This window comes from Hippoglossus stenolepis, chromosome 21 (assembly GCF_022539355.2).
Source record: "Hippoglossus stenolepis isolate QCI-W04-F060 chromosome 21, HSTE1.2, whole genome shotgun sequence".
Lineage (NCBI taxonomy): Eukaryota > Metazoa > Chordata > Actinopteri > Pleuronectiformes > Pleuronectidae > Hippoglossus > Hippoglossus stenolepis.
Genome location: NC_061503.1, coordinates 17,716,029 through 17,740,188, shown reverse-complemented (window position 1 = coordinate 17,740,188; position 24,160 = coordinate 17,716,029). Strand labels below are relative to the sequence as shown.

General features: G+C 45.9%; 1 protein-coding gene across 1 annotated transcript in view; it reads left to right on the top strand.

The window, feature by feature from the left end:
- The first annotated feature begins 854 nt into the window (after nucleotides 1-854).
- etv4 (ETS variant transcription factor 4) overlaps nucleotides 855-24,160 on the top strand; it is a 29,916-nt gene continuing 6,610 nt past the window's right edge. The window contains exons 1-7 of the mRNA XM_035144980.1: nucleotides 855-1,061; nucleotides 1,671-1,761; nucleotides 1,912-1,959; nucleotides 7,137-7,190; nucleotides 21,226-21,355; nucleotides 21,833-22,015; nucleotides 22,429-22,799. Of these exons, the coding sequence (XP_035000871.1) occupies nucleotides 1,005-1,061; nucleotides 1,671-1,761; nucleotides 1,912-1,959; nucleotides 7,137-7,190; nucleotides 21,226-21,355; nucleotides 21,833-22,015; nucleotides 22,429-22,799 (934 nt within the window). The 5' untranslated portion in view covers nucleotides 855-1,004. The remainder of the gene's footprint in view (nucleotides 1,062-1,670; nucleotides 1,762-1,911; nucleotides 1,960-7,136; nucleotides 7,191-21,225; nucleotides 21,356-21,832; nucleotides 22,016-22,428; nucleotides 22,800-24,160) is intronic.

The window sequence follows — 24,160 nt, the reverse complement described above, 5'->3', positions numbered from 1 at the left end:
TCTCTCTCTCTCTCTCTCTGTCTCTCTCTCTCTGTCTGTCTCTCTCTCTCTCTCTCTCTCTCCCCCTCTTTTTTTGTGAATGAAAAACAACTGGAAAATCCAGTATAAAAGAACCACAGTGTCCGGGGAGGTGATTGGCTGCTGTGGCCGCAAGCTCCACCCACGGTTGCTAGGATGTGGAATCCCGGACCTCTGATTGGCTCCTGGGGTGGAACCGAGACTTCATTCATAAGTCAGTGTAGTCATGCGGACAATGGCGAGAAATTTGAGCCCTTGAAAGAGGGAATCAGCCAATCAGGAGCCTCCTCCGGGCCGAGCTGGAAAAGCAAGTCTCCCTGAAAACATCCCCCCCCCAAATCACATCTGATAGAGAAATGACAGAACAGCTGGGAATTAAAAAGTCACAACACTTTCAATACCAACTCATTCAAACTGCACAGAGTCAATAACCTTTTGGGTTTGGCTGCAGGGACTCGACCAACATCTGGTTCCCCTCACACGTTCAGCTGCTTCCTAAAGGAAAGTGGAGCCTGGCAGTGTGGGCAGACGTGGCAAAAAGCCCGAGCAGCAGAGAAAAAAGCTGTTAAATAACATTAATCACACGACAACTTCCCGGTGCGTGTTGTGTTTTTAACGCTGGGGACGAATTCTGCTGCGCATTAAACCCCAAAAGGAGCAAAACCCACAAAAAAAAAAGTGCGTAAATTGGTGCGTAAAAGTGTCTTTACCTGAGATTTTTGCAGGTTGAATTTGACGCGCTGTCTGTCTCTCTCTCTCTCTCCCTACACACGCACGCTCACGCACACAAAAGGGATTTGTAAAGAGGGCAGCAGCCCGCTGGGTAATCACTTGCCATCACTTCCCCTCGGCATTTTTTGTGAATGGAGCTCATTATGCATGCAGCCTCCACGCAGCTCCATTCACAAGCTGCGCTCCCTCCTCTGCCGTGCACGGCTGCGTGGATCTCACTCAGCTCAGCCTCAATGACCACAAACGGTTAACGGATGGATTATAAGATGGATGGATATTTGGACCAGCAAGTGCCTTACACTTTAGCAAATGTACGTATGGATGAACTCTTCTCTTATACTTTCAAATGCGTGCGCGTTTTTTCTAGCGGCGCGGCTCCCGGGCTTTTATCCGTCTCGCGTCTGCACGAGTTGTTTCCTTTTTCTCTCTTTTTCACGCGTTAAAATAAAAAGCAGCTGCGTGCGCGATGGGGAAAACGCTCCCGCAACGCGCGTCTAAACCCACCGCAACATCTCCACAAAAGTCAATCACGCGGAGTTGTGCGGGGTCATAATGTTTGCGAGCGGGTTTTGTTTCTGGGGGGTTGAGGAGCGCGTCCGTGTTCGTGCCAAGCGGCCACTTCACTTCGGGCTGCGCGTTTGTTTTTCCACCGATCGCCTCCACGCAACTGGGAAATGTGTTGTTGTCCGAGGAGCCCTGCCGTGCACCTATGGGCTCCCAGTTGTGACCCAGTACAAATTATTATTATTATTATTATTATTATTATTATCACCATCACTCTCCCCAGACGCGTCCAAGTGATTAATCCCGCATCAGTGCAGCCTGTTCTCCGTGGCACAGTAAACATGGCATTGTCTGTTTTCATCGTTAATTCCCTGCTGGAGTCTTGTTTCTCACTTTTCCTCTGTGGCTTTTTGCAGAAGTCGCAGGGAAATGGGCCCCTGAATAGACTGTTGATGGCAGCGAAGAGGAAATACATGGACACAGAATTACCCCCTCAGGAATCTGAAGGTAAAAGAAGTGGAAGTCTGGTCTCATTACATGTTTACATCATGGGTTTATGAACCCCTAAAGTCTCATTTCTGCATTTGAATATCTAATAACCAGGTTCTGATCTGTCAGCTGTGTATTGATCTTTTCTCTTTCTCCTTCCCTGTTCAGACCTCTTCCAGGATTTAAGCCAACTCCAGGAGACATGGCTCACAGAAGGTGAGCGCTGGCCCTCAGGCTGATTCTCCTCTTAATCTGTGCTTTGCTGGGATGATGCACCGTTTATTTATTACTGTCACCAGAAGGTTGATGATGTGTCCGTCTGTCTGGGGAAAGATTGGTGGACACGGAAAGTCACAAAAAAGAATACAGCCTCTGGGTTTTCATGTCAGTCTCCACAAAGTTTCCCTTTGTCAGTGAGGTGCTGTCCTCGAAGAATAAAGATGATATGTGAGTTTTTCCTGCAGCTCAAACTTTCTGACGTGTGCAACACAGAAGATGAAGAGGGCCAGAGAGAGAACACAGACGGGACAGTATGAGTTGAGCATGTCCTATTTTGGCCATGTTGGCATGTAGTGTGCTTGCCAGTCGGCGGGGCCAAGGCAAACAAACAGCCTATTTGCCTTGTGTCACTCAAAAGGCACATAGCGATGAAATGAGGCCCCGTCTGAGGCAATTGTCAGCTTGTAGACTTGATAAGTGCAACGATGACATGAGCTCTAATGGAGTAATTATACTGTATGTCGAGAGAGAGGGGGGGGCGGGGGGGGAGAACAACACCAGTCGTGAGTCATGACGCCTGTTTGTGGGGCTGACCTGGAGCACAGCAGCGGCAGGACAGTGGGTATAAACTGAGAATTGCACCAGGAGGTGTGAACTCTGTTGTGTGGGCTGCTTTGATGTGGAGCTTTAAAGGGAAAATTTGACATTTATATTGTAACGTGACTCACATGAAACCCCCCCCGATTGATCCTGTTTAAAAATCCCCCTCAGCTCAAAATGTGTTCATCTGACCCTCAGTGAGCAGAAGGAAGTCATGAGGATGTTTTTCACATTGATCTGGTTTAAAGTGGGGATGTAAAAGCAAAGTTGTGACATCGGGACTGGTTTGGATCCAGTTGTGGCTCGAGATGTAGAAAGGAAACATGTGGACGTGCGAAATTAAACTTTTGACATTAAAAACTTTTTAGAAAATTAGTGAGAAGAAGGTGTAGAAGCATTTGGAACCGTTTTAAATTGAACTTTGTGGTAAAAACATCAGATACAGGTTGCATGTTTGGAGGGGATTTCAAAATCATGACCGAAACTTTCCAATTCTTTGGAAATGGCGTTTTAATGAAGTGCATATGGGCGGTGCTCTCTTCATATTGCCACTGTGGAATTTCATAACATTTCTAATCATGAAAATTGCTTGTGTCACCTTTTTTTTTTTTTTAAGAACAGCACAACGAGGCCCAGTGTTGACTTTGAGTCACGCAGGCCAGCGAAACTATAGGGAAGCGAGGCAGTTGCATTTGTCTTAAGGCCAGACAGACATTTAAATAGAGCCCACTCCTCAGCCAGCTCCTGTCTATGACCAAACAATACTGTATGCATGTTAGCCTTCTCCCCCTCTTCTCATGCGGCGTCAAAAAACCCGGCAAGTTCACTTCACACCAGCGTCTCACGCAGACAAAAAAAGGGCAAGAGAGCCACGGAGCCAATAAAACCACAACAATGGGTGTCGCTTCAAAGTTGGAGGCTTTTCGTATTCACAGGTTTGGCTGTAAACGGCAGCCTCAAAGGGTCAGAGCACGGAAACAAAAAAGCTTCTCACTTACCCTGGGAGGGGAATTTAATAATCCGGATGCTTTTGGTTTTATTTGCTGAAGGTGTATCGGCCTGTGAGATTTATGCTGCCGGCCCACGACAGTGAATTTGAATCAAACGAGTTATGAATGTGTTTTTTTCCAGTAAATTGATACATTTGAATGATCCATAGAATTCACAGAAGTCAGTTTTATATGGAGGTTCTTAATAAAAAAGAAAACTTGATGACGGCGTGTTTTGGGGATTACTCACAGCAGCGTGGACACTTTTGTGGTTAGTTTACTGTTGAAATTTGTTCTTTTTTTATAGTTGTGTCCATTCACCTCTATTCAGTGTTGCCAGATGTTTGACAAGTATCGAATTCGTGATATCATTTTGCCGTCTGAACGATAATTTGATCATTTTGCGACACTTAAATATGGATCACGTATGTGTTTACGCATCTTTTCTCACGTGACGTCTTTCCAGCGGTATTGACCGTCCCATCCCTACTCTGTTTGCGTACGATAATTCTACTCAAAATATGATAAATATGATAATTTCAAGCTTCTGGTACGATAAATCCAGATTTCCTATATGGCAACGATGCCTCTATTGTGTTTTGGAGGCAGAAGTAGCCTATCCAGTCAAATCCTGGACAAATGAAAGTAAAACTTCCAAAAAATAGTTAAGAAAGTAAATACAATACATGTGTTATTTGTTTTTGGGGGGGGTTTATGAACCAGCTCTTTAGAAGAAAACATCATGTTCTGACTTTGAAATCCGACCGGTAGCTTATTGTCGACTCACAGTGAACACAGCACACACAAAAAAAAAAAAGGCCGGCCAGAAAGATGGAAGTGTAACGTTATCAAAGTGTTCTCTAACCCTAAGTACGGGCTTGTTTTCAGCTTCCCCGGCTAAGACCTCTCCTTTCCTGCTGCATTAATTAAAGACCTTATCATGACTGATTGCAGTTGTGAGGGATTCACCCAGATTGTAAAACCTGGTCTGCTGGAGGAGTTTTTTTGTTTTTGTTGCCACAGGAGAGCGGGAGAGAGAGAGAGAGAGAGAGAGAGAGAAAGACAGGGTGAAGCGCTGAATGGCAAGAGTTCAGGAGCTTGTCACATCTTGTCTCATTTTGGCCTTTAGGTTTATATGACTGAGGCGGCTTGGCTCCTCCCAGGATCTCCTACCGGGAGAAAAAAAAAAAAGTCATTCAAGGTGCCTGGAAGCATCAGGAGAACATGCGCCTGTGCTCGTATAAAGCCACTTTCCTTCTTGTGCTGACTTGCATCTCAAAGCCCCTGACGAGGTGTTCCTGGAAACAAATCAGATACACATGCAAGCGGAAAGTGCACAGACACAAAGACACACACGCACACACACAGACACACACACACACACAGACACACACACACACCGGGGTTCGGGCTAATGTCTGGTGGTCGTCATCCATGTTTCTTCTCTCCTGCGTCTTCATGAGGTCCGGCGTGTTCCATCCTGGACATGTTGAAACTAGTGGAAGTGATTGATTAGTGGATCTGCTCAGCTCAACGTCGGCCCCTGCTCTGTCTCATGCTGCAGTTTTATTTCTGCCCCCCCCCGAGGCTGAGAGGCTGAAAAGTTAAAAGGGGGTTAATATTATTACGGTATAGTAGCCGACAGGATGCGGCGTTACGTAAAAAAAGAAATCGATGTCATTTATCTGAACATGCTCCAAAACGCCGTCGTCCGGTTTCCTCCGCACAGGAAGGACGAGCGTGACGACAAGAAAGTGGATTTGAATTTCTTATTTCCTCTTTTTGTCCTCTGCCTCTGTGGGTGTGTGTGTGTGTGTGTGTGGGTGGGTGGTGTTGGTTTCTGTGTTGTGTGTCTGGAAATCGTAGTAATAGATGAAGTGAGAGGCCAGTGAGGTTGCACTCTGGGTCAGATGTGGGCTTTTGGGTGAGGTTACAGTCAAAGGGCCTCAAGTGCAGAGTCCACGTTGTTGTGTGTTTTTAAAAACAAGATGTTCGTCCATTTTTTTGTGAGTGAAAGGTGCTGAGGTTCTGCACAATGTGGTGCCATGCTGTTGATTTAATGATAGCCCCCCCTCTTTTCCCTTTGAGTCTGATAGGGTGTGACTTTCAGGCAGTGGAAAAAAACTCCAGATTCAAACGGTTGCTCGCCCTGGTTCTGCATCAGGTCTTTAAATCAGGGACAGAAAAAAAGTGATGCCTCCAAGCTCCTGCCTCGGGGGGTGAATCCGACCTTCTCACCTCTTAGTAAAGGAATTAGCCATCCGTTGTTTTGGGCTTCTTACCTATTTGCGTATAAAGATCACACATGTGATTTCTGTGGTAGAATAGTCCCGTCCTGCCTCCTGCTGCTCCGCCCAGGCACCACTCCTCACTTCAACCTTTCAGAAATGTTTTCTTTGCGTTCTTCATATTTCTTTATACATACAATGTTCGTAGCCTATTGTCCGGATATTTTCCAGAGATTATGTCTGAGAAGAACTTCAGTCGTGTACATTTAGGAATCACAGCCTCATAAATGACCAGTTTTAACGTCTTAGAAGGAAAGTACCGTTTTCAAATCTGTGATGTAAGTGAAACGTTAAATCATAGCAGATAGAAGCCGTTTTCCAGGGAACACTTTTACCTTCACTTTTTCTTCCTCTATCTCACTTCCCTCCTTGCTGATGTTCTCTGTTCCCTTCCAGTTTGACAATCATCACATGCGGTCAGATGAAATCCAGACTATTTATCGATGTTAGACAGAGTCCCCGACGCTTTGTGATGGTGTTTCTACTTCGTCACACCACTTGACAGATTTCCACACTCGTTTAGCCAGAACAGCCAGTTCAGGCTGTTCACACGTCTGCGGTGGAAACAGAAACTGGTTCAGAGCGAGTGGTGCAAACTTGACCGTTAGCACGAAGACGAAGCCTCGTTGGTTTGAGTGGACGAGATGGATATTTACATTATATGGCTTGAATAGAATATGTACTAATAAAGGGAAATGACTGTCCTGAAGCTGGGGATCAACTTGGCTGTTTGCGTTTTAAACAGTCAATGTCAGACATGGACTCTGGAAAATATCCGTAAAATTGGGTCTGGATATTTTCTGGACATGGATACAGATCAGGAACATTTCTAGAACATTTGTGGGAGGGGCATGCAGGAGGCAGGACATGGCGCAAACATGTCCATCTTGATATATTTGTAATGTTGTGTCGTAATTGTGTGTCTGAATCATCATCAACTTGTTCTCTGTGACACTTTCCTGTTGTAATTACTCACTCGGACATTTTAAAAAAAGATTTTACTTCGGGGCTGGAAGGAAAAGTTCCAAAAAATATCTAGAGCCACTGACTACACACAAAACCACGTCGGGGTCTATGGGAACATCTGCGTTGCCATTCATGAGCTCCGTGTTCTCGTGTATTGATCGAAGCGCTGGCATCAGAAATCATGAAGTGAAGGTCGCCTCGAGTCCAACGAGGCTGTGACTCAGATTTGAAGGAAGAGAGAAAGACAGATTGAGTTAGGGGCGGGGGCTTTGTCATAAATATAATAATAATGTTAAAGTTATGGTTGCTGATTTTTGTCTTCTCATTTCAGCTCAGGTTCCGGACAGTGACGAGCAGTTTGTTCCTGATTTCCATTCTGAGAACTGTGAGTACTTTATTATTTATGAGATCTGTCAGTGTGTACATGTATGTGCTCATGTCGCTAAGTGGATTTGAACGACAAATCAGATTTGCTAACAATATGTCGTTTACTCTGTCACGTATCGATGTGTCACACGGACGCAGCTGTGCACGGACAGTTTAACCCACATTTCAGATTTGGTCAGTTGACCGTGCAAGTCGAGCTGCAGCGAGGACGAACCCAGCGGTCGCACTCGGGCTGCGAGACCGCCAGAGGCTTACGTGGGGGATACTGTAACCCGCTGATGATACAGTAATCTCTCTGGCAGACAGAGCTGTGCAGAAACAGAAGGCCTAATGAGCCGGGCACGGCGTGAATTTGGATGCCGGCGTCTATGTGCTGCTGTCATCCATTTGCATGCCTTTGAAAAGCTGAATGGGGAACAGCCCAGGAAACCAGTAAGAAAAAATGATTGAGGGCGCAGGTACAGAGTCGGCCCTTTGTGCACATCGGAAGGTGTAAAATGGAGAAGCAAATTCCTGGGCCGCACAACTGAGAGGCTATTTGAATGGGTTTCCCTCTTTTTGTTGTGCGTCCTAACAATAGCGCTTCAGGATCTGGGTGGGAGTGTGTGTCGCTCCACAAACACAGTTTTTTTCTTTTCTGTCCCATTCAACTCGGTGCGGGGTTCTCCGTCTTTAGCAATGACACTGACAGGGTTCCTTAAAGAGACCTCGAGACGCCTCCAGAGTAATCTCATCCCAAAAGCAAAACTGACAGCTTTCAGTCGCAGTCAAAGGTTCCTCCTCTCATTGAGACCCGTGTGTCCTTTGTATGTAAACATCATGTGATCGAAGCGGCTCGCAACCGGTCGGCCGCTCTGTGACACATGGCCTGTGCAACATTGTCACCGTCTGTTGGCCAACAATGCCGCGGAGGAAGTGGAGATGAACCCCGGGGCACCCGGAGGTCATGTCTACTTAACCTCCTGGCCTGTCAGCCAATCAGCTGTCAGGGCTCTGCTAACGGTTGACCTGGGTATGATTTGCAGGGTCACGGGGGGCTTCAGTTTGACGGGCAGTTCACTTATACGCTGCACAGACACTCCGGCGTTGACAGTGTCCCTGCTGGTCACAGTCAATAGCCAGCGCATCTGAGTGGAGCGTCTCTATTCAGCTTTGATTGACGGAAAACTGAAGTTGACAAGCGACTATAAATACATTCATTTGTGAGTTAAAAACACAAAAAGGCTTCACACTGTCTGGTGCTTTTAAAAACAGGTGACTCACCTGTTTTGGAAACTCGAGCCTATGAAAGAAGGAGCATAAAGCAGAGCTCTAATCCCAGGTGACTGGAGTATAATTGAGGCTTGCATTGAAAAATGGCGCCCGGGTAAAATTAAACATTGTTGTTTACTGAGTCAAGTTGTTACCTGCATGGGTGCGGTGTTGACAGAGAGACAGAGGGGGGCAAGAAGGAAACGGCGAGAAGACGAGACGCGAAAACAGGGGGGGACATGCTGGAAGGCCAGAGAAGAGGAGGGAGCGAAGCAGCGATTGTGTAATACCTGCACATCTGGAAAATCTATCTCATCTGGTCCATTCTCGTCCGCAGCTAACAAGCGTGCTCTGTCTGCGGGCGGCCATCGAGGGAAGGTTATGCAAACATGCAACTTTTATGTACTTGCTGACCAGCCTGTGTGTGTGTTCAAAGGTAAATGAGCCGTTGGTGATAACAGCACAAACACACACATATTGTTTTTCCGCCCCACCATTGAACTAATGTGATTTGGCCCCTTTGTGGTAGTTTTTAAAAGAAGGAAGTGATTTTTATCTCGTGCTCATCAGGAGCAGAGGAGGATTGATGATTGGTTTTGGGAGCTGACAGCACCTTCGGGGGTTTGTCCCCGTCTGACGCTGTCGGACAGATTCCTTTTGTCTGTTCAGCGCCTGCGGGGGGGGGGGGTTGAAGAAACATGTGGAGGTGTCACTCCAAAAAAAACTTATATTGCGCATAGTTAATTAAAAGTGTCTCATGAACATGTTTCTTATTCTGTGTGAAGAAAAGCAAAAGGGCCACGTCGGGAACGCTCAGCGAGGCCGAGAGCTCGTTCTTCTTTGTCCAAGCATGTTGTTTACACTCGGAGCAGCTCGAGAGATGTGACCCATTCATAAATTTTCTTCCCTGCGTGCGTAAGAGGAAGTGTGTGTGTGTGTGTGTGTGTGTGTGTGTGTGTGTGTGTGTGTGTGTGTGTGTGTGTGTGTGTGCACCACCCCCCCTCCCCCACCCAGTCCTCGGCTGCTCTCTCCTTCAGTCTTCATTCATAAAAAAGCCCTACAGTACTACAGATCCCTCTCTCCGACACCCCCTCCCGTCCAAGTGGATACTCCAAACCCCTCCCTCCCTTCCTGTGTCTGTACAAAGTTAGTCGAATTTAAAAAATCTGGACACCCCCTCCCCCTTTCCCTTTTTTACATCTCTCTCTCCCTCTCTCTCTCTCTCTCTCTCTCTCTCTCTACACACACACTCATTGAGTGTTCCAAGATGTGAACTAATCCAGTGATTTTGGGGCTGTGTGGGACGATTGTTTAGTTTTGTTGCTCGCAGTAATTATATAGGAAGTTGTGGCTATAGAATGCTGTGACAGTGCTTTTCATGGAGCAAGTTTTAGTTAGAGGAGAGAACGCGAGATGAAAAAAAAAGGGGAGACTTTTAAGAGGAAGGAGGGAGAAGAAAAGGAAGGAAAGATATAAACTCAATAAACAAACTCATAAACGAGAATCTGCCTCACAAATCGGATTTGTTGTTTTGCTCCTTTCTCACTGTTTCCCATTTCACTCTTGTTTTCATGATTCTTTTTCTTTCGTGGTATAATACACAACATCAATTTCTTAATTCGCTGTCTGGTGGATAAAATGTGAGAATTTTCGGATTGTTTTTGTGCATCCGACAGTTTTTACTATTCAAGTACAACAAAGAAAATCTGGAAGTAGCTCGCTTTGGCCAAATGGAAAGATAAAAAAAATCACTTCATCATCAAAAAGCCCGATTTATAATGTGTTGATTAACTACACGGAGCCAGAAATAAATAAAAGTGTAGAAAGCTCAGACCCAGCGTCTCTGTGTGTTCTGCTTTGTCATGAATTCACAGCCTTCCTCTTGTTTGTGTTGTTTTTCTGGATCAGAACTTAAATGTTTTTTGGAGCATTGGACTACGGCTGAATGGAGCCCCTCCCTCCTTCCCTCCCTCCTTCCCTCCCTCCCTCCCTCCCTCCCTCCTTCCCTCCCTCCCTCTCTCTCCCCCAAAAGAGAAAACATGCACCTCTGTGTTCTCCACTTTCCAAAATACAGCTGCTATGCAACAAAGCGAGCAAAAACATCCAGGTGCCTGCCAGATATGTGCGGACGCAGCCCGCTCGCTCGCTCCGGGGAGGCCAGCTCGCTCCTCAATGAGTTGTGTGTCTGTTGCAGCAGTGTTGTGTTTTTTGCTTCTGAGTAAAATGGTTGATTTTCTCCAACTTGGACGGACGGTTTCTTTTGACGGCCTCTCATCCACTCACTCGTGCACACACACACACACACACACACATGCACTGGGCCTGAGCTACACACACACACACATGCAAAGTTCAGCCCTGCTCTTTTATGAATGGGTCGGTTGTGAAAGACTGGCTGAGGCAGCACATTGAGTTAAGGGGAGTGAACATTCATTCATGACATTGGGGGGCTATTATTCCAACAGTAACAACACCTATGAGAGGTGCAGACCTGTTTTTTTGTCATCCGACTACAACAAGTTTTTAAGATCTCAGTTCTTACGAAGTTTTTACGACTTGCAACTCCAGTTTTATCCAGATCCCGACTTTGTGTTTGCTTAATTTCTTAAATCCACAAGTTCTCGCTAGTTTACGACGTTATTTAGTCATATTCAGTCAATCAAATCCAATAAAAAAATGGTTTTGTAAAAGCCAGGCGTGCATCGTAATAGGTGTTTTATAGCTTTCAGTCGGGAAGTAAAGGCTGAAGTCCTCCGTGTTGATTCAGAACAGCCCTGTCAAAGCCAGGGGGGCCGCAGGGATTTGAGCCAGGCAGCGCAGCCTCGAATGTCAGCAGCAGAGCTTTGTGAATGGACGGCAGTGTGTGTTTTATTACTGGAGAGTGAGGGGAGTTGTGTGTGTGTGTGTGTGTGTGTGTGTGTGTGTGTGTGTGTGTGGAGGAAAAGAGGGGTTGTGTGTGTGTGCTGGTGCATCCCTGCAACGCTCACATGCGTGTCTGTGCATTTCTATGTCGGCAGCAGTGAGTTTGCTCCAGGAAGACGGTTGAGCTTTCTGCAGCTGGAATGTTTTCTCTTTGGAAAGCGAGCAGAGAGGGGAACAGATGCCGTGAAGGAGAAGGAGAAGGAGAAGGAGAAGGAGAAGGAGAAGAAGGAGAAGAAGAAGAAGAAGAAGAAGGGGCGAGGCTGTGAAAAACAACAGTCGTTAAACTTGAAACAGTCACTAACAATACTGGGATTATGTCTGATTTTGCCTGTTGAAGGATGATTCCAGTTTATTGCAGCTTTGGCCTCAGTCAGGTTTTGGCTCCTGTTGTTAATAATAAGACTCGACTCACCAAGTTATTTGCTGAGATCTGGAAACACAGTGACGACCAATAACAAGTCAGAATCAGACTTCTACACATAAATTGAATAGTACTTAGCTAAACTTCTCTTTTATTATTCTTACATCTTGACCTCTGCCACTTTCCAGTCTAGTGCCACACAATGAATTCGTTTTGGCCAAGAATTTCTGATTTATGTTTGTAAGATTAATTCCATGTTGCTTTTCTCGCGGCCTTTTGACATTTCGCGACATTTGCCCCTTTTCCATTGGTCCCCAAAAAAAACCCACTAACACCCACCAACATCTGGCTTTTGTCTGCTGTGGGAATGGATTCAATCGGCATTCGCTGCCGGATCAAATGACTCGGCAGTAGACACAGGTTTTTAACGGCTCTGGCTTCGATAGGACGAAACGTGACACCCGGGTGACTGTGCTAATTTCTTCTTCTTCTGTATTTTGGCCGTCTAGATGCTTGCAGATTTAAATGCTTTCATATACCCGCTCATTTTGGTGTAAACGTGGTAACGGTTGGAGGACACGTTACACAAACTAGTTCCTTCACTTGGTCTCAGTCCTTGTGTTTCTTGCCTAAACTTACTTTATTCTACCATATTCCCAGATCTTGATATTTCTCTCAGCACCAAAGTTATGACAAGCTGTAACAAAACAATATGATTTTCTAGGAGCTACTTCTGGTCTCCTTTGTTGGCTTAGATTCAAACTCACATGTCGCTCTCTACACGCATGCATACTGTAAATCAGCCCAGAAAACACACAGTGCACATGAGTGGAGGAGGCAGCTGCAGGGCTGGACCTCTGAGCAACATGCTGACACAGAGCAGGAGGTGTGTGGAGGCAGCTGAGAGCCGGCATACGACCGGTATCGATCCTCGCTGATCCCGGGGAGGAGGAGCAGGAGATGGAGAGGCTTGATAGATGACTTGATAAAGATAAAGTCAAGATAAATCAACGTGGAGGCAGATAGGGGAAGGAGAGGGGTAGGAGCGGGTCAAACGGGCCATGAAGCGTTACGGTAGAGATCCCAATCCAGAGGTGGAGGGATAGTGGAGGGGGATTGCCTGTAGATGTGGCATGTGCACTGATAATTTAAAGCAAGGTGTCCCGGACTTTCTCCGTGTTATCTCCCCTCTGAGGACACCTCCTGCTCAAGCACACGACCAATCGGTGCTCCTCCAACGCTGCACACGCACACCCAGGAAACTGTGGTGGGCAGCGGGGAGCTCATTATATCATTTCAGTAACAGTGTGGGGGTGTATCGATCACCACATTAAACATTAAGAGAGGACAGCTATATTGGGGGCTGAGGGATCGGAGAGTGAGGAGTCAATATTGTGCCAGATTAATTACATCCATCCCTCGCCTGTGACGGGACGTCCCTCTCGCTGCACACGTCCCGGGACAGGGATGTATTGTGTCAGCTCCACTAAACAGCAAAGGGCCGGTGAGATTTATGACTGGTCAATGGCCATTTATAAAAAGCCTACGCGGCACAATTGAAAGTGAAGTGGACAATGGGGAGGAAAAAAACGTGAGATGTCCGAACATTTACCAATTAAAATATTGATCCCTTCACGCTGAAGACTTGACATTTACATACATTTCTTATTCAATTTGGATGTTTCCTTTTTCTGTTAGAATATCTCGGCTGTATGCTGTTCACTCTCATTTGTATTTGGACAGTTACAGATTTCTTGTGAGTAAAATACAGTATCCTACAAATGTCAGATTTAATTTGAATACACCAGAGATACAGCCCCTTTTGAATTTCAGGGGGATTACAAGTAATTGGACACTGCTGAATGTTCGTCTGGCAGCTGCGGGACGCTCACGCACAGAAGAGCTCACACGAGGCTCGCAGTTGATAGAGCGTTTCCATTCAGATTGAGGTGGAGCCGTCTGTCGGTGTGAGGAGAGACGAGGTGATAACACAAAAAAACCTATCAAAGAAATATCCGAGATAGTTGCCAGAATCAACAGTTCACCCTCTGGAAGCAGGCGCATGAAGGGAAACTAGCCGAGGAGGACAAGTGTTGTAAAAATACGAAAAACGAATGGGCCTGTCGATGCTAAAGCTGTATATCCGTCACTTCTGGATAGCACAGAGCAATTATTTACATCCCTCTCAATTAGGAAACTAGATTCAGACAATGACTGATACATGTCCATTGATACTCGGTTCAAGGAGAAGATTCAAAGCTACGGGCCGGGATCATTAGAAGCAGTAAATACTTGTTGAGACAAGAACATTCCCACCACTTCAGACAAACACTGCAATCTATTTCCAGTTGACAAAAGGGAAGTGAAACTTTGATGTTGGCAAAAAAATGTACCGTTCCACTGACTTTCCCATGGTGGGTGTCATTCAGATCTACATCCTGTCAGCCAACGCAATACCACGCACCGAATAAACATTCGTAACGGCCAACAAACAGAAATCTACTCGTGTATAAGGGGGCCAGCGGGCTGTGTCCTCGGGCCAATCCTCCGGCTCGCTGATACCGTTGTACCTTCCATCAATGTTGTTAGGCTTGTTTGGCAGGTATCTGACAACCATTCTTTAAATATTCAAGGAGCCTGAACCATTATCAGATGAGAGAGGACAACCTGTAAATCAGATAGAGCCGACGCTAATGGATCCAACACTCCGGGGCTCCCTGAGCACACAGATACTGCAGCCACTCACGGGCCTGTTGGCTCTCAGAGAGGAGGATGAGTTAGTCAGTGCTGCTTTCCTCTCTCTCCCTCTCTCTCTCCCTCTCTCCCTCTCTCTCTCTCCTCTCTCTCTCTCTCCCTCTCTCTCTCTCTCTCTCTCTCTCTCTCTCTCTCTCTCTCTCTCTCTCTCTCTCTCTCCCTCTCTCTCTCCTGATTGTGCAGTGACCTGAGAAGCACACACACATGTACAGCACATGTTTCCATGCACCAGTGGATTGAGTGGATAGACCGTGCAGTTGAAACGGTCTGGATCATATTGTATCACTTCCCTTCCCTCTCTCTCTCTCTCCTCTCTCTCTCCCCTTCTCTCCTCCCTCTCTCTCTCTCTCTCTCTCTCTCTCTACTTTTCCACTGCCCTTTAAACTAACAGAAGCTGAATGACAGTAAATACATACATGTCAAAACAAACAAAACCTATTTTAACATTTTATTGACCACGTTATGATCATAACACGATCATTGTTTTACACCAATGTGTAAATAAAACCTTACTACCACGTAACTTAAGTTCTAAAGTTATTGTGGTGAATAAACTTACAGCAACGTTTTAGTGTTGAGGTTTGTCACAAACAACAATTATATTTCAAACAATTAAAAAATACCAAATCAAGTAGAAACTAGGTTCATCAAACCAGAACTTAATTATCTGAACAGGGCCGAACAAATGAGAAAAGAGGGACATGTATAATATATACTGGCTGATTAAACCATTTGGAAACAACAGAAAGAAACACCATCCCCTCCGTGCTGATGCAGGTATTGGTCTGGTCCATTTACTGGGCGTCTGTATTTGTACAGGCCCCACCCCTTTTGGCCAAACCAGGAAGTAGCAGTGATGCAGCAAACAAGCTAACACAACGACAAACAAATAGGAATTAACGAGACAAACAAAGATAAAACTGTGTCGTGTCGAAATGTAGCAAAAGTCACGATTCTAAATCTAATCTGTGTGTTTGGTAACTTGTTACTGCAAAGAAAACCTCAAAACATGTGAGAAACCATGAAACTATCTTCATCTGGATGTTGAGTGTGGTGAGGGAGTGATTGTTTAACCCCTGCCTTGGTTGTGTGTTTGTTTGCGAGTTTACACGAAAACAACACAACTGTTTCAATGAAATTTTGTGGAGGGGCGGGGCTCAATATCTATTTCTCAGAGATTAATTCGAGGGAACTGATATTCTTGAGGTTTGAACTTTGGTTCAGATGGAAACTTTCTTTTACTTCCTCAAACCTTCGTTTCCCAGAAAAAAAGTCAGACACAATTTGGTGCTATTTACCCCAAAAAAATTACAGTTTAGGACAAAATAATTTGCCTAAAAACACCTTTAGAGGCATTAAAACATATCTGCTACTGAAACTCGTTTCCTCAACTTCTCTGTGCAGTTTCATGCTCCAACTGTTAACCTCAGAAAATAATACTCTGCTTTCAGCCTTTTGGTTTCATGGCCATAAAAAAACCAGGCTGGAAACGTAGAAATAAAACCAAACTGGTCTGGTCTGAAAAAGCAAAAACTTACCAGTGCGTGCGAGACTTAAAAATGACCATTAAAGTGTAGGTTAGGTCCAACTTCCGATGTGTGTGTCCACAGTCGAATACTTTCAGATTATACAGATGCTCCTTCGCCTCCCTCTCACCGCGACGGAGCCGTGTGTTCAGCTAAACAACTAATGTCATTTGCAACTCACGTGAATCAATAGCTTCCTTTTTAACCTTTAAAAACCACTGTGGCATAATTGGCCTCCTTGTTTTTATTGATCCATCACAGCATAGGAGATCAATTGGCACGAGTGGGAGAAGCAGGTGTGGCCTATCGCACGTTCCCGGCGTGTTATTGGCGTGTTTGTGCGGCCCACTGAGGCCACGTGCTGCACATGTACAATACATATCAGCTGAGATAAGATCCAGATCCTCCAGATCGCACCGACACGGCACGACTGGACCCCGGTGAAGTGCGTATTTACGTTACCGCTCACATGTTCTTCGGGTTTGGCGCGATCCAGTCACCCTGTTTGACACCGGGGCTGATGTCCAATGAGTTATTGTGAGCAAGGCTGTCGCTCGCTGCAGACTTCCAGAGCCCGGAGACTCGGCCAAGTCGCACATAAACATCCACGGTAAGACTCTCCAGATCCACTCCTGTCCTCAGGTTGGATTTCCCTACACCAGGACCTTTAATGGTAGGAAATACTCCGTCTATAATAAGATAGGAGGGTTCACAGCGAGGTCTCGTCAGTTGCTCAGAGTGATATTAAATTGATTCCTGTAGATCAGTGACGATCTCTGGTGTTGAACCTTTAACCTATTAAGACCTGAAGTGCTCTTTAGTATTAAATCCTAAACATTGTTTGAAAACCTTTATTTTCTAGCAGATAGAAACAGGAAATAAAAACAATTTAAAAGCTTAGATCATTGCTTTTGCCTTGAAAACTGGACATGGCCCGAAAATAAGAAAATGTTTGCATTCCTGATGTGAATTTTTAACAAATCACGATGCATTTCATCAGCCATCAATAACACCAAATAAAGCAGGTGTACATGTTATGTGACTCTATAGAAATGACATCGCAAATAAATACATTTTGCATCCGGCCTTAATGGGTTTTAAGTATAATCCTCAAATTTGTAATTCTCTCTTTCACCCTTATTGTTGTGCTATAGCCAAATCTTTCGTATTTTTTGGAATATTATTTCCGATATGTTCACACTGCGTCCGCGTGGCTCCGCTGAGGGGCCCACAGTGTAGAGTAGAGTGTGTGTGTGTGTTTGGGGGGGAGGGGGTGGCCATCCCTGCCCCTGCGATTTGTTTGTGGTGGGTGTCCACTGAATGGGACCCCCCCCTGCGTAATGATCCCTCTACTTCCTAAAGCACTCAACCATGACCATCACCTTTCACCCTGCATCCTCCTCTAAGAGCCAACATTTGCATATGTAAAAGTCCGGCCCCACCCCGCCTTCAGCCGGGGGTCAAAGGGAGAGGGTGAGGAAGACCCCCAAGATGAGGAAGGAGGAGATAAGATAAGTTTGGAGCGAGGAAGAACCGTTTGACCTGCGGAGGCGCTGGGACTCACGTGTACTTCACCGTACACACTTCTGCATTGGCTCAAAATCACGAGAGGCAACGGCTACTGTGTACTGCATCTGTCTCCTCGCGTTTAAACACCTTCCAGGTTCCTCACGCTCCGTGTTTGAGTTCACGAAGCGAAGCTGTGGAGCATGAGGATCGCTGTGGGAGTGTGATGTAACGTTTAACAAAGCAGTTAGACGAGGTCGTGTTGCCCCAGAAATAAAAGCAGGAAGAGAAGGAAACCCCAAGAACATAACTCTCCCTGGATCCGTTTACAAAACTGCCACTGCCGTGTAAACTTTAGCAGAAAATTTGACATCATTTGGACAGAGAGATTTACTGTAACACGCCAGAGAGTTTGTTAAAGTCAGTGGGGAACCAGAGTTTGTTTTATTTTAAGGACTATTCATGGAACGGGACGTGTCATTTATTCCTAAAGTTATGTTTTTTCAACCACATTAGCAGAGTGACTCTAGAAAAAGCAGGGTTGCTCCATAGCTGTGGTCCATATTGACACGTCTCAACTAAAACTGGAGTGATTGTTGTTATAATTTGCAGGACAATTGGGTCTGGACATTTTCTGGAGTTTCCGGGTCAGACGCGTTATCAACGACAGACGTCGGCTTTTATCGCCAAAAGCTCTTGAATCTCTTCGTCTTTCCAAGTTGACGTCTTCCACGTGAATGGCTCCTCTTTCCGAGATATTCGTATTTTTCCAGTTTCACGTCCGTCTCGTGTTAGAAACATCGTCAACAAAGCAGCTCCAATGAATCAGGTGATTCTCTGACTTTTCATCTAGCGCCACCAACAGGCGACAGCTTTAAAGAGTCACCAGTTTGTGTATCTTGCCAATTGTTGGATGGTTTGCCAGGAAATTTAGTCGAGCCACTCGTTCCCTCCTCAGGATAGATTTGGCGACTTTTCTCCTGTTCCACTACTCATGTCTAAATTCGTCTCATACTTTGAATTAAGTGTTTACTGCTGGAATTGATGTGTTTTCACTCTTCCATCATTTGTTAATCAGAACATCAACTAACTCCATTTACGTGTGCACCTGCAATCACCATCACAGGCACTAACACAAAAATCTGCCTGATGCTCATTTACCAAAGTAATTAATATCCAGAAAATGGTCTCTCACACACACACACACACACACACACACACACACACACACACACACACACACACACACACACACACGCACGCACAGACCCCCCCCCCTATGTGAACAGCTGACGCCGTTCCCTGGCCGGACTGTTTGAGATGGAACGACCTCATAAACCAAGCACCACATCAAGGCCAATATCGCTGCCATTGACACTAGTGGATCTACTTTGTGACTGCACTTGTGTACACTCTCCTCTCTGAGGATTGTTTGCAGTTCATGACCACGGCAGAGAAACGGGGGGGGCAAAGTCAACAGACAACACACACACTGGTATTATTGGAGCGGCAGTCATGTGCCACCCTGTGTGCGCTGGCAGACGAGCTGTCGGAGACTTACAGGAGGCTGGAATCCCATCACGTCTGTCTGGGAAATCTGGGTAAATGCTCTTTAATCCCGTTGATCCCCTGCTAAAGCCAACACTTCCTCACCTGCCTGGCTGCCATGGGAGAGTGAGTGCAGACCAAAAATAGGAACGGCTGTGATGATGAGCAGCGCCGCTTCATTGTTCCACTCGGCTCCTCGTCTCCTGCGTGATTGAATTCTCCCGTCGGAGCAAACAGGTTCAGGTCGAATAAACATCTGATGAGTATCAGGAAGGAATTTCAGCCGTTCAAAGCACAAAAGGTTCCTTCAAGGCTTTTTTTTTTTTTGTTTGAACGCTCAAGATTACGTTCACGAGCAAGAAGCCAACAAAGCTGTTTGATCAGTCGTTACTACTTACTCTCTTTTTTAATTAAGAACAATGTACTTGTAATATATTTAAAAACTAGAATAGCACTCGGAGAGCTCACAACCTGCACCGAGGCCCAACACTCTCCTTCAGAAACCACGTTTAAATTAAATATCAGTCCCTGAAACATGCCGGATTTTCTTTTTTAAAGATCTGTTCATTATTCTCTGAGAAATAATCGCAAGTTTAAGGAAAGGGAAAGAAACATTCCCTATATCTGCCCCTGATCCGGATCCACAACAAAACTTCAGAGCTTCTTCCAGGAACCATCCCACATTCTTCCACTAAGTTTCGTGGTAATCCGTAGAGTAGTTTTTGTGTAAAGTGGCGGAGGTTAAACTTTAAATTAAACAAAAGAAATTAGCTAGATCCCATAGTTTTAACTTTGTAAAGCACCTTGTAACTTTGTTTTGAAAACTTATAAAGTTTATTATTCTCATTACTAATCAATTAATGGATTATGATCATTTTTATTAACGTTTGTCGATCCACTTGAGTTTCGACACTAAATAAAAACCCATTTAAATCTTAGTTTTTTACTCCAGTTTTAACAAACTTCATGATTGTTGAGAGTTGAAGGAACTTGAGTCTCGACACTTTAATCTTTTCTTATTTCTCCTCCGTTGTTTTTTCACTTTCTATCTCCTCGGTGGAAAAGTCGTCTTCGGCCTCATTCACTCAACCAGACCTGCTTTTTTTTCCACCTCCTTTTTTTGTGAATGGACGACAGCATGTAATTACCTGGGCTGATCTTTCAGTGTGGCCCTGCTCCGTCAGCTCCACACCCACTGCAGACACACACAAGCAGACACACACTTTTTAACAGTCACACACGCTCAGACAGATACAGACTCACTGATACACACTCGTGCACACACACACACACACACACATGCACGCGTAACTACAGGCCTCCCCAGCTGGAAGTGCACAGCTGCTGCTGTTTACCCTGTCGGGACCAGAAAAACATCCTGTACAGTTCTCCGGGTGAAAACCTCCCCTCACATAATAAACACGAGCCCTCGGCCCAGCTTGAAGCTCCACTTTGGGTGGTTTCTGTGGCCGTCGAGGCAAAAGGTCCCCTGCAGCAGTCCGGCTTGACGGACAGCTCAGTGTGCTGGACGTCCAGGGTAATAACACGTGGCTGAATACTTTGGACAGCCTCTGATTTTGTGTTACTCAAATGCAAAAGACCCAAAGCGCACACGCGAGGGCAAACATCTGGATACAAATAGGAAAGAATGCAGAGGACACACAACCAGTGTATATGCTGTTCTTACAGAGGTGTGACATTAGCTCTGATCCGTGCACAGACATCTCTCTGGCCCGTACACTTGTTTAGCTCTGAGCTTGACTTTGACACGGGAAGTTCTGGCTGCTGTTGTGTCTGGAACGGGGAAGAAAAGTGGGCGAGGACACTTCCCAACAACTGCTGGAATGCAGTCGTGTGTGAGCGTGTGTGTGTGTGTGTTTTGTGCGCCTGCTCGTCACTGTGTGTCTCAAGTGTAAGTGTGTGTTTATACGCGTCTGTCTGCCGCCCTGTGTTTTGCACATGACAGTCACTTAAGCATTTTGGCTGGCACGTAAAGGAGATTCCTGTGCCGACTGAACTATTTGCCTTTGCCATTGAGCCTAACGACAGTAGTATCGGGGCAGGGCTGAACTGAAAAGAATATACAAATCCCACTGTGTGTGTGTGTGTGTGTCCTTGTGTGTGTGTGTGTGCCAACCCTCATCTCTGTTCTCTGTCTCTTGCAGCGGTGGCATTTCACAGCCCTCCGGTCACTATCAAGAAGGAGCCGCAGAGCCCGGGCTCCGACCCCAGCCAGTCCTGTAGCCACAAGCAGAGCTTCAGCTACCCCAATGGAGAGCAGTGCCTTTATGCCAGGTAGCTCCACTGCTCCTCACCCACGTAACATCCTCGTGACACATTGGTTCAGGTTTTCTGAGGATTTTCTTCAGTGGAAAGTCTTTTGGTTTCCTGAAGAAAAGCAAAGTAAAGACGTGTCAAGTTCCAGACGTCTTTGAAGCCTTTTCTCAGATCTTAATTGGAAAATTGTACAAACTTAGATTCATTGTCTCTCTGCTTTCTTTCTGAACTTATGTTATCGAGGGGGGGAAAATAAACACAACACTTTCTTTGTTTTCCTCGTCTCCACGCCGGCCCTCCTCCGACAATAACCCAGCACTGGTCAGCTCTCATGAATAAGTTAGCACAGCCAAAACACTGATCACATGCTATTGACCACTGAACAACTCCCATTAGCTGTGTGTTGTAAAACTAGCACCCCTCCCCGGTGCGACCCTACTGTTGACCTGTGCGTGGATGCACGGCCCTCTGAGCGTGTCCCTGTGTGTGTTACAGTGCCTATGAGCAGAAGAGGGCCGCAGCCGGAGCCAAGAGCTCCTGCCCGGGGACCCCCATGTCCCCCATGCAGCAGCATTACTCCCCGAAACCTGCCACAGCCGGACGGCCCGACGCTGGCTACATGAACCCGGCTGCCGCCTCGCAGCCGCTGCCCAGCAACAGTTACCCCATCAACACCAGGTGACGCAGCACAGATAGAATAGTGGACGGAGATTTGCTGTTGATGACATTTTAACTGTAGACATGATGATTACATGGTCAATTATTAGGTTTTTTGCATAATTAAACTGTAAGCAGGTCATTTCTTTTCCATACTAAACCATTTTATACAGTTTTATTGTACAATTTATACAATTTTATCACAAAAGCAATATTGTGATGAAGATTTCATCAAAGTCTTCCTGTATTTCAGCTTTTCTCACCAAGTAAAAGTCTAATTTCATTTAATTAAAACTCCATCGAGCTGCAGAAAAAAAATTGAATTTAGAAAAAACGTGAGTTCAAAAGCTCAATTTAGACACAAGAAGAATATTTCAAAATTACATTGACTGAATCAATTCATATGCGAGATCCTAACATGAGCTATTTTTCAGTTCCAGGTTTCAGGGCCCCTCAGGAGACCCCATGTGCCCCCAGTTCCCCCAACCAGGACAGGCCTTTCAGCGCATGAGCTCTGCACCATCAGGACATGGCGGCAGTGGAGCTGGTGGAGGTGGGGGTGGAGGGCCGGGTGGCGGAGGCGGTGGCGGGGGTTACCACCGGCAGCACTCCGACCCCTGCATGCCCTACCTGCAGCAGAGCTTTAAGCAAGAGTACGTGGACCCGCTGTACGAGCGAGCGGCTCACATGGCCGGGCACGGCCACGGATCTCACCCCCACCCCCACCCACATCCACATCCACACAGGTTCCCACCCGCCCACATGATCGTCAAGCAGGAGCCCACAGACTACACCTACGAGCCTGGTGAGTGATACTGGGATGGTGTGGGAGACGTGGCTTCACATCCACTGGGTGATATTTGAACAGAGGGTTTATTCTTGAAATGAAAAATGGATTAAAACCTCCTCTTTAAATGTGTTTCTCATACTTGGCCCCAATTCTCCAAAAATATGTCACCAGGGAACTATTGGTATTTTTTCTGATCAATCAATAAATCATTGATTCCATAAAATCAAAAGCTCATTTATCAACGTATTGTTCCATTAAATTCAATCAAATTAAAAACACTATTTAGTCAATGTACCTGAATTTTTTCATCAATATCCATGACTGAAAACCTAGATCTGCCCACTGATCTGGATCCTCTCCTGAGGTTTCATGGAAATATGTGTAAAACCAAATCTGAGCAATAAACTGAAGCAACCACAGCATCTACCTGTGAAAACAAACTGAAACCTTTTACAGTGTGTCTCTCGGGGGATGTTTGAGTTTCTCTCCGACTCAAATAAAAGGTCCTTTTAAAAACAAACCCTCCCTCCCCCGTCTGCACAACTCACTCAAGAACAAAATGTCCAAATGGCAAACAAACTTCTTCACTGTATGTCGACTCCCTCTCTGCCTCCAGAACTCCTCCTTTCAACTCTCTGACACTTTGCAAAGAGACGAGAAAAAAACTTATTTTTTCTGCTGCGGCTACCCTCCTCCCTCCCTCCCTCCCTCCCTCCCTCCCTCCCTCGCTGTGAGAGAGAGAGAGGCAGAGGAATTTCATTGAGAAAATGGAGGGCACTGGAAAGACTAGAGTCCCTGGTGGAGTGCTCCAGGGTTTCAGGTTGCACCAGCGGCTTCCTTTTTCTGCAGGCAGATGAACTCATAATGGAAAAATGAGCGTGGCCGCAGTAACCCGAACCTCTCACTGGCTGGACTTGGAGCGGGGGTGAGGGGAGGGAGGGAGGTGGTGGTGGGGCGATGGGGGAGTTGATGGGGTGGAGTAGGCAGCTCTGGGGCTTTAACAACAAGCTCTACCACTGGAAGAGAAACAGAAACACAACACTCCCCTGCACACGTTCTGTCCTCGTTCACCTGTGCTGAAGCTGCAGGTCAATGCCTCCGTACAGATTCCCCCTCGTCCGAACACAGCTACTAAACGTGCACACAGCTACTAAACGTGCACACAGCTACTAAACGTGCCTCCCGGCGTAGACACCAGCAGACTGACTGCATCACACAGAGACGCCATGAAGCGACCTCATTCTTTTCCCCTATGTTTTGATACTCTCACCTCTGATAGGAAGGGCGGATAGCGCCGACAAAGAATCACACAACCTTGAGAAACGCAGCGGGGAAGTATAAAAGGGATGTTTGTCTGTGGATAATCAGCTGGGAGG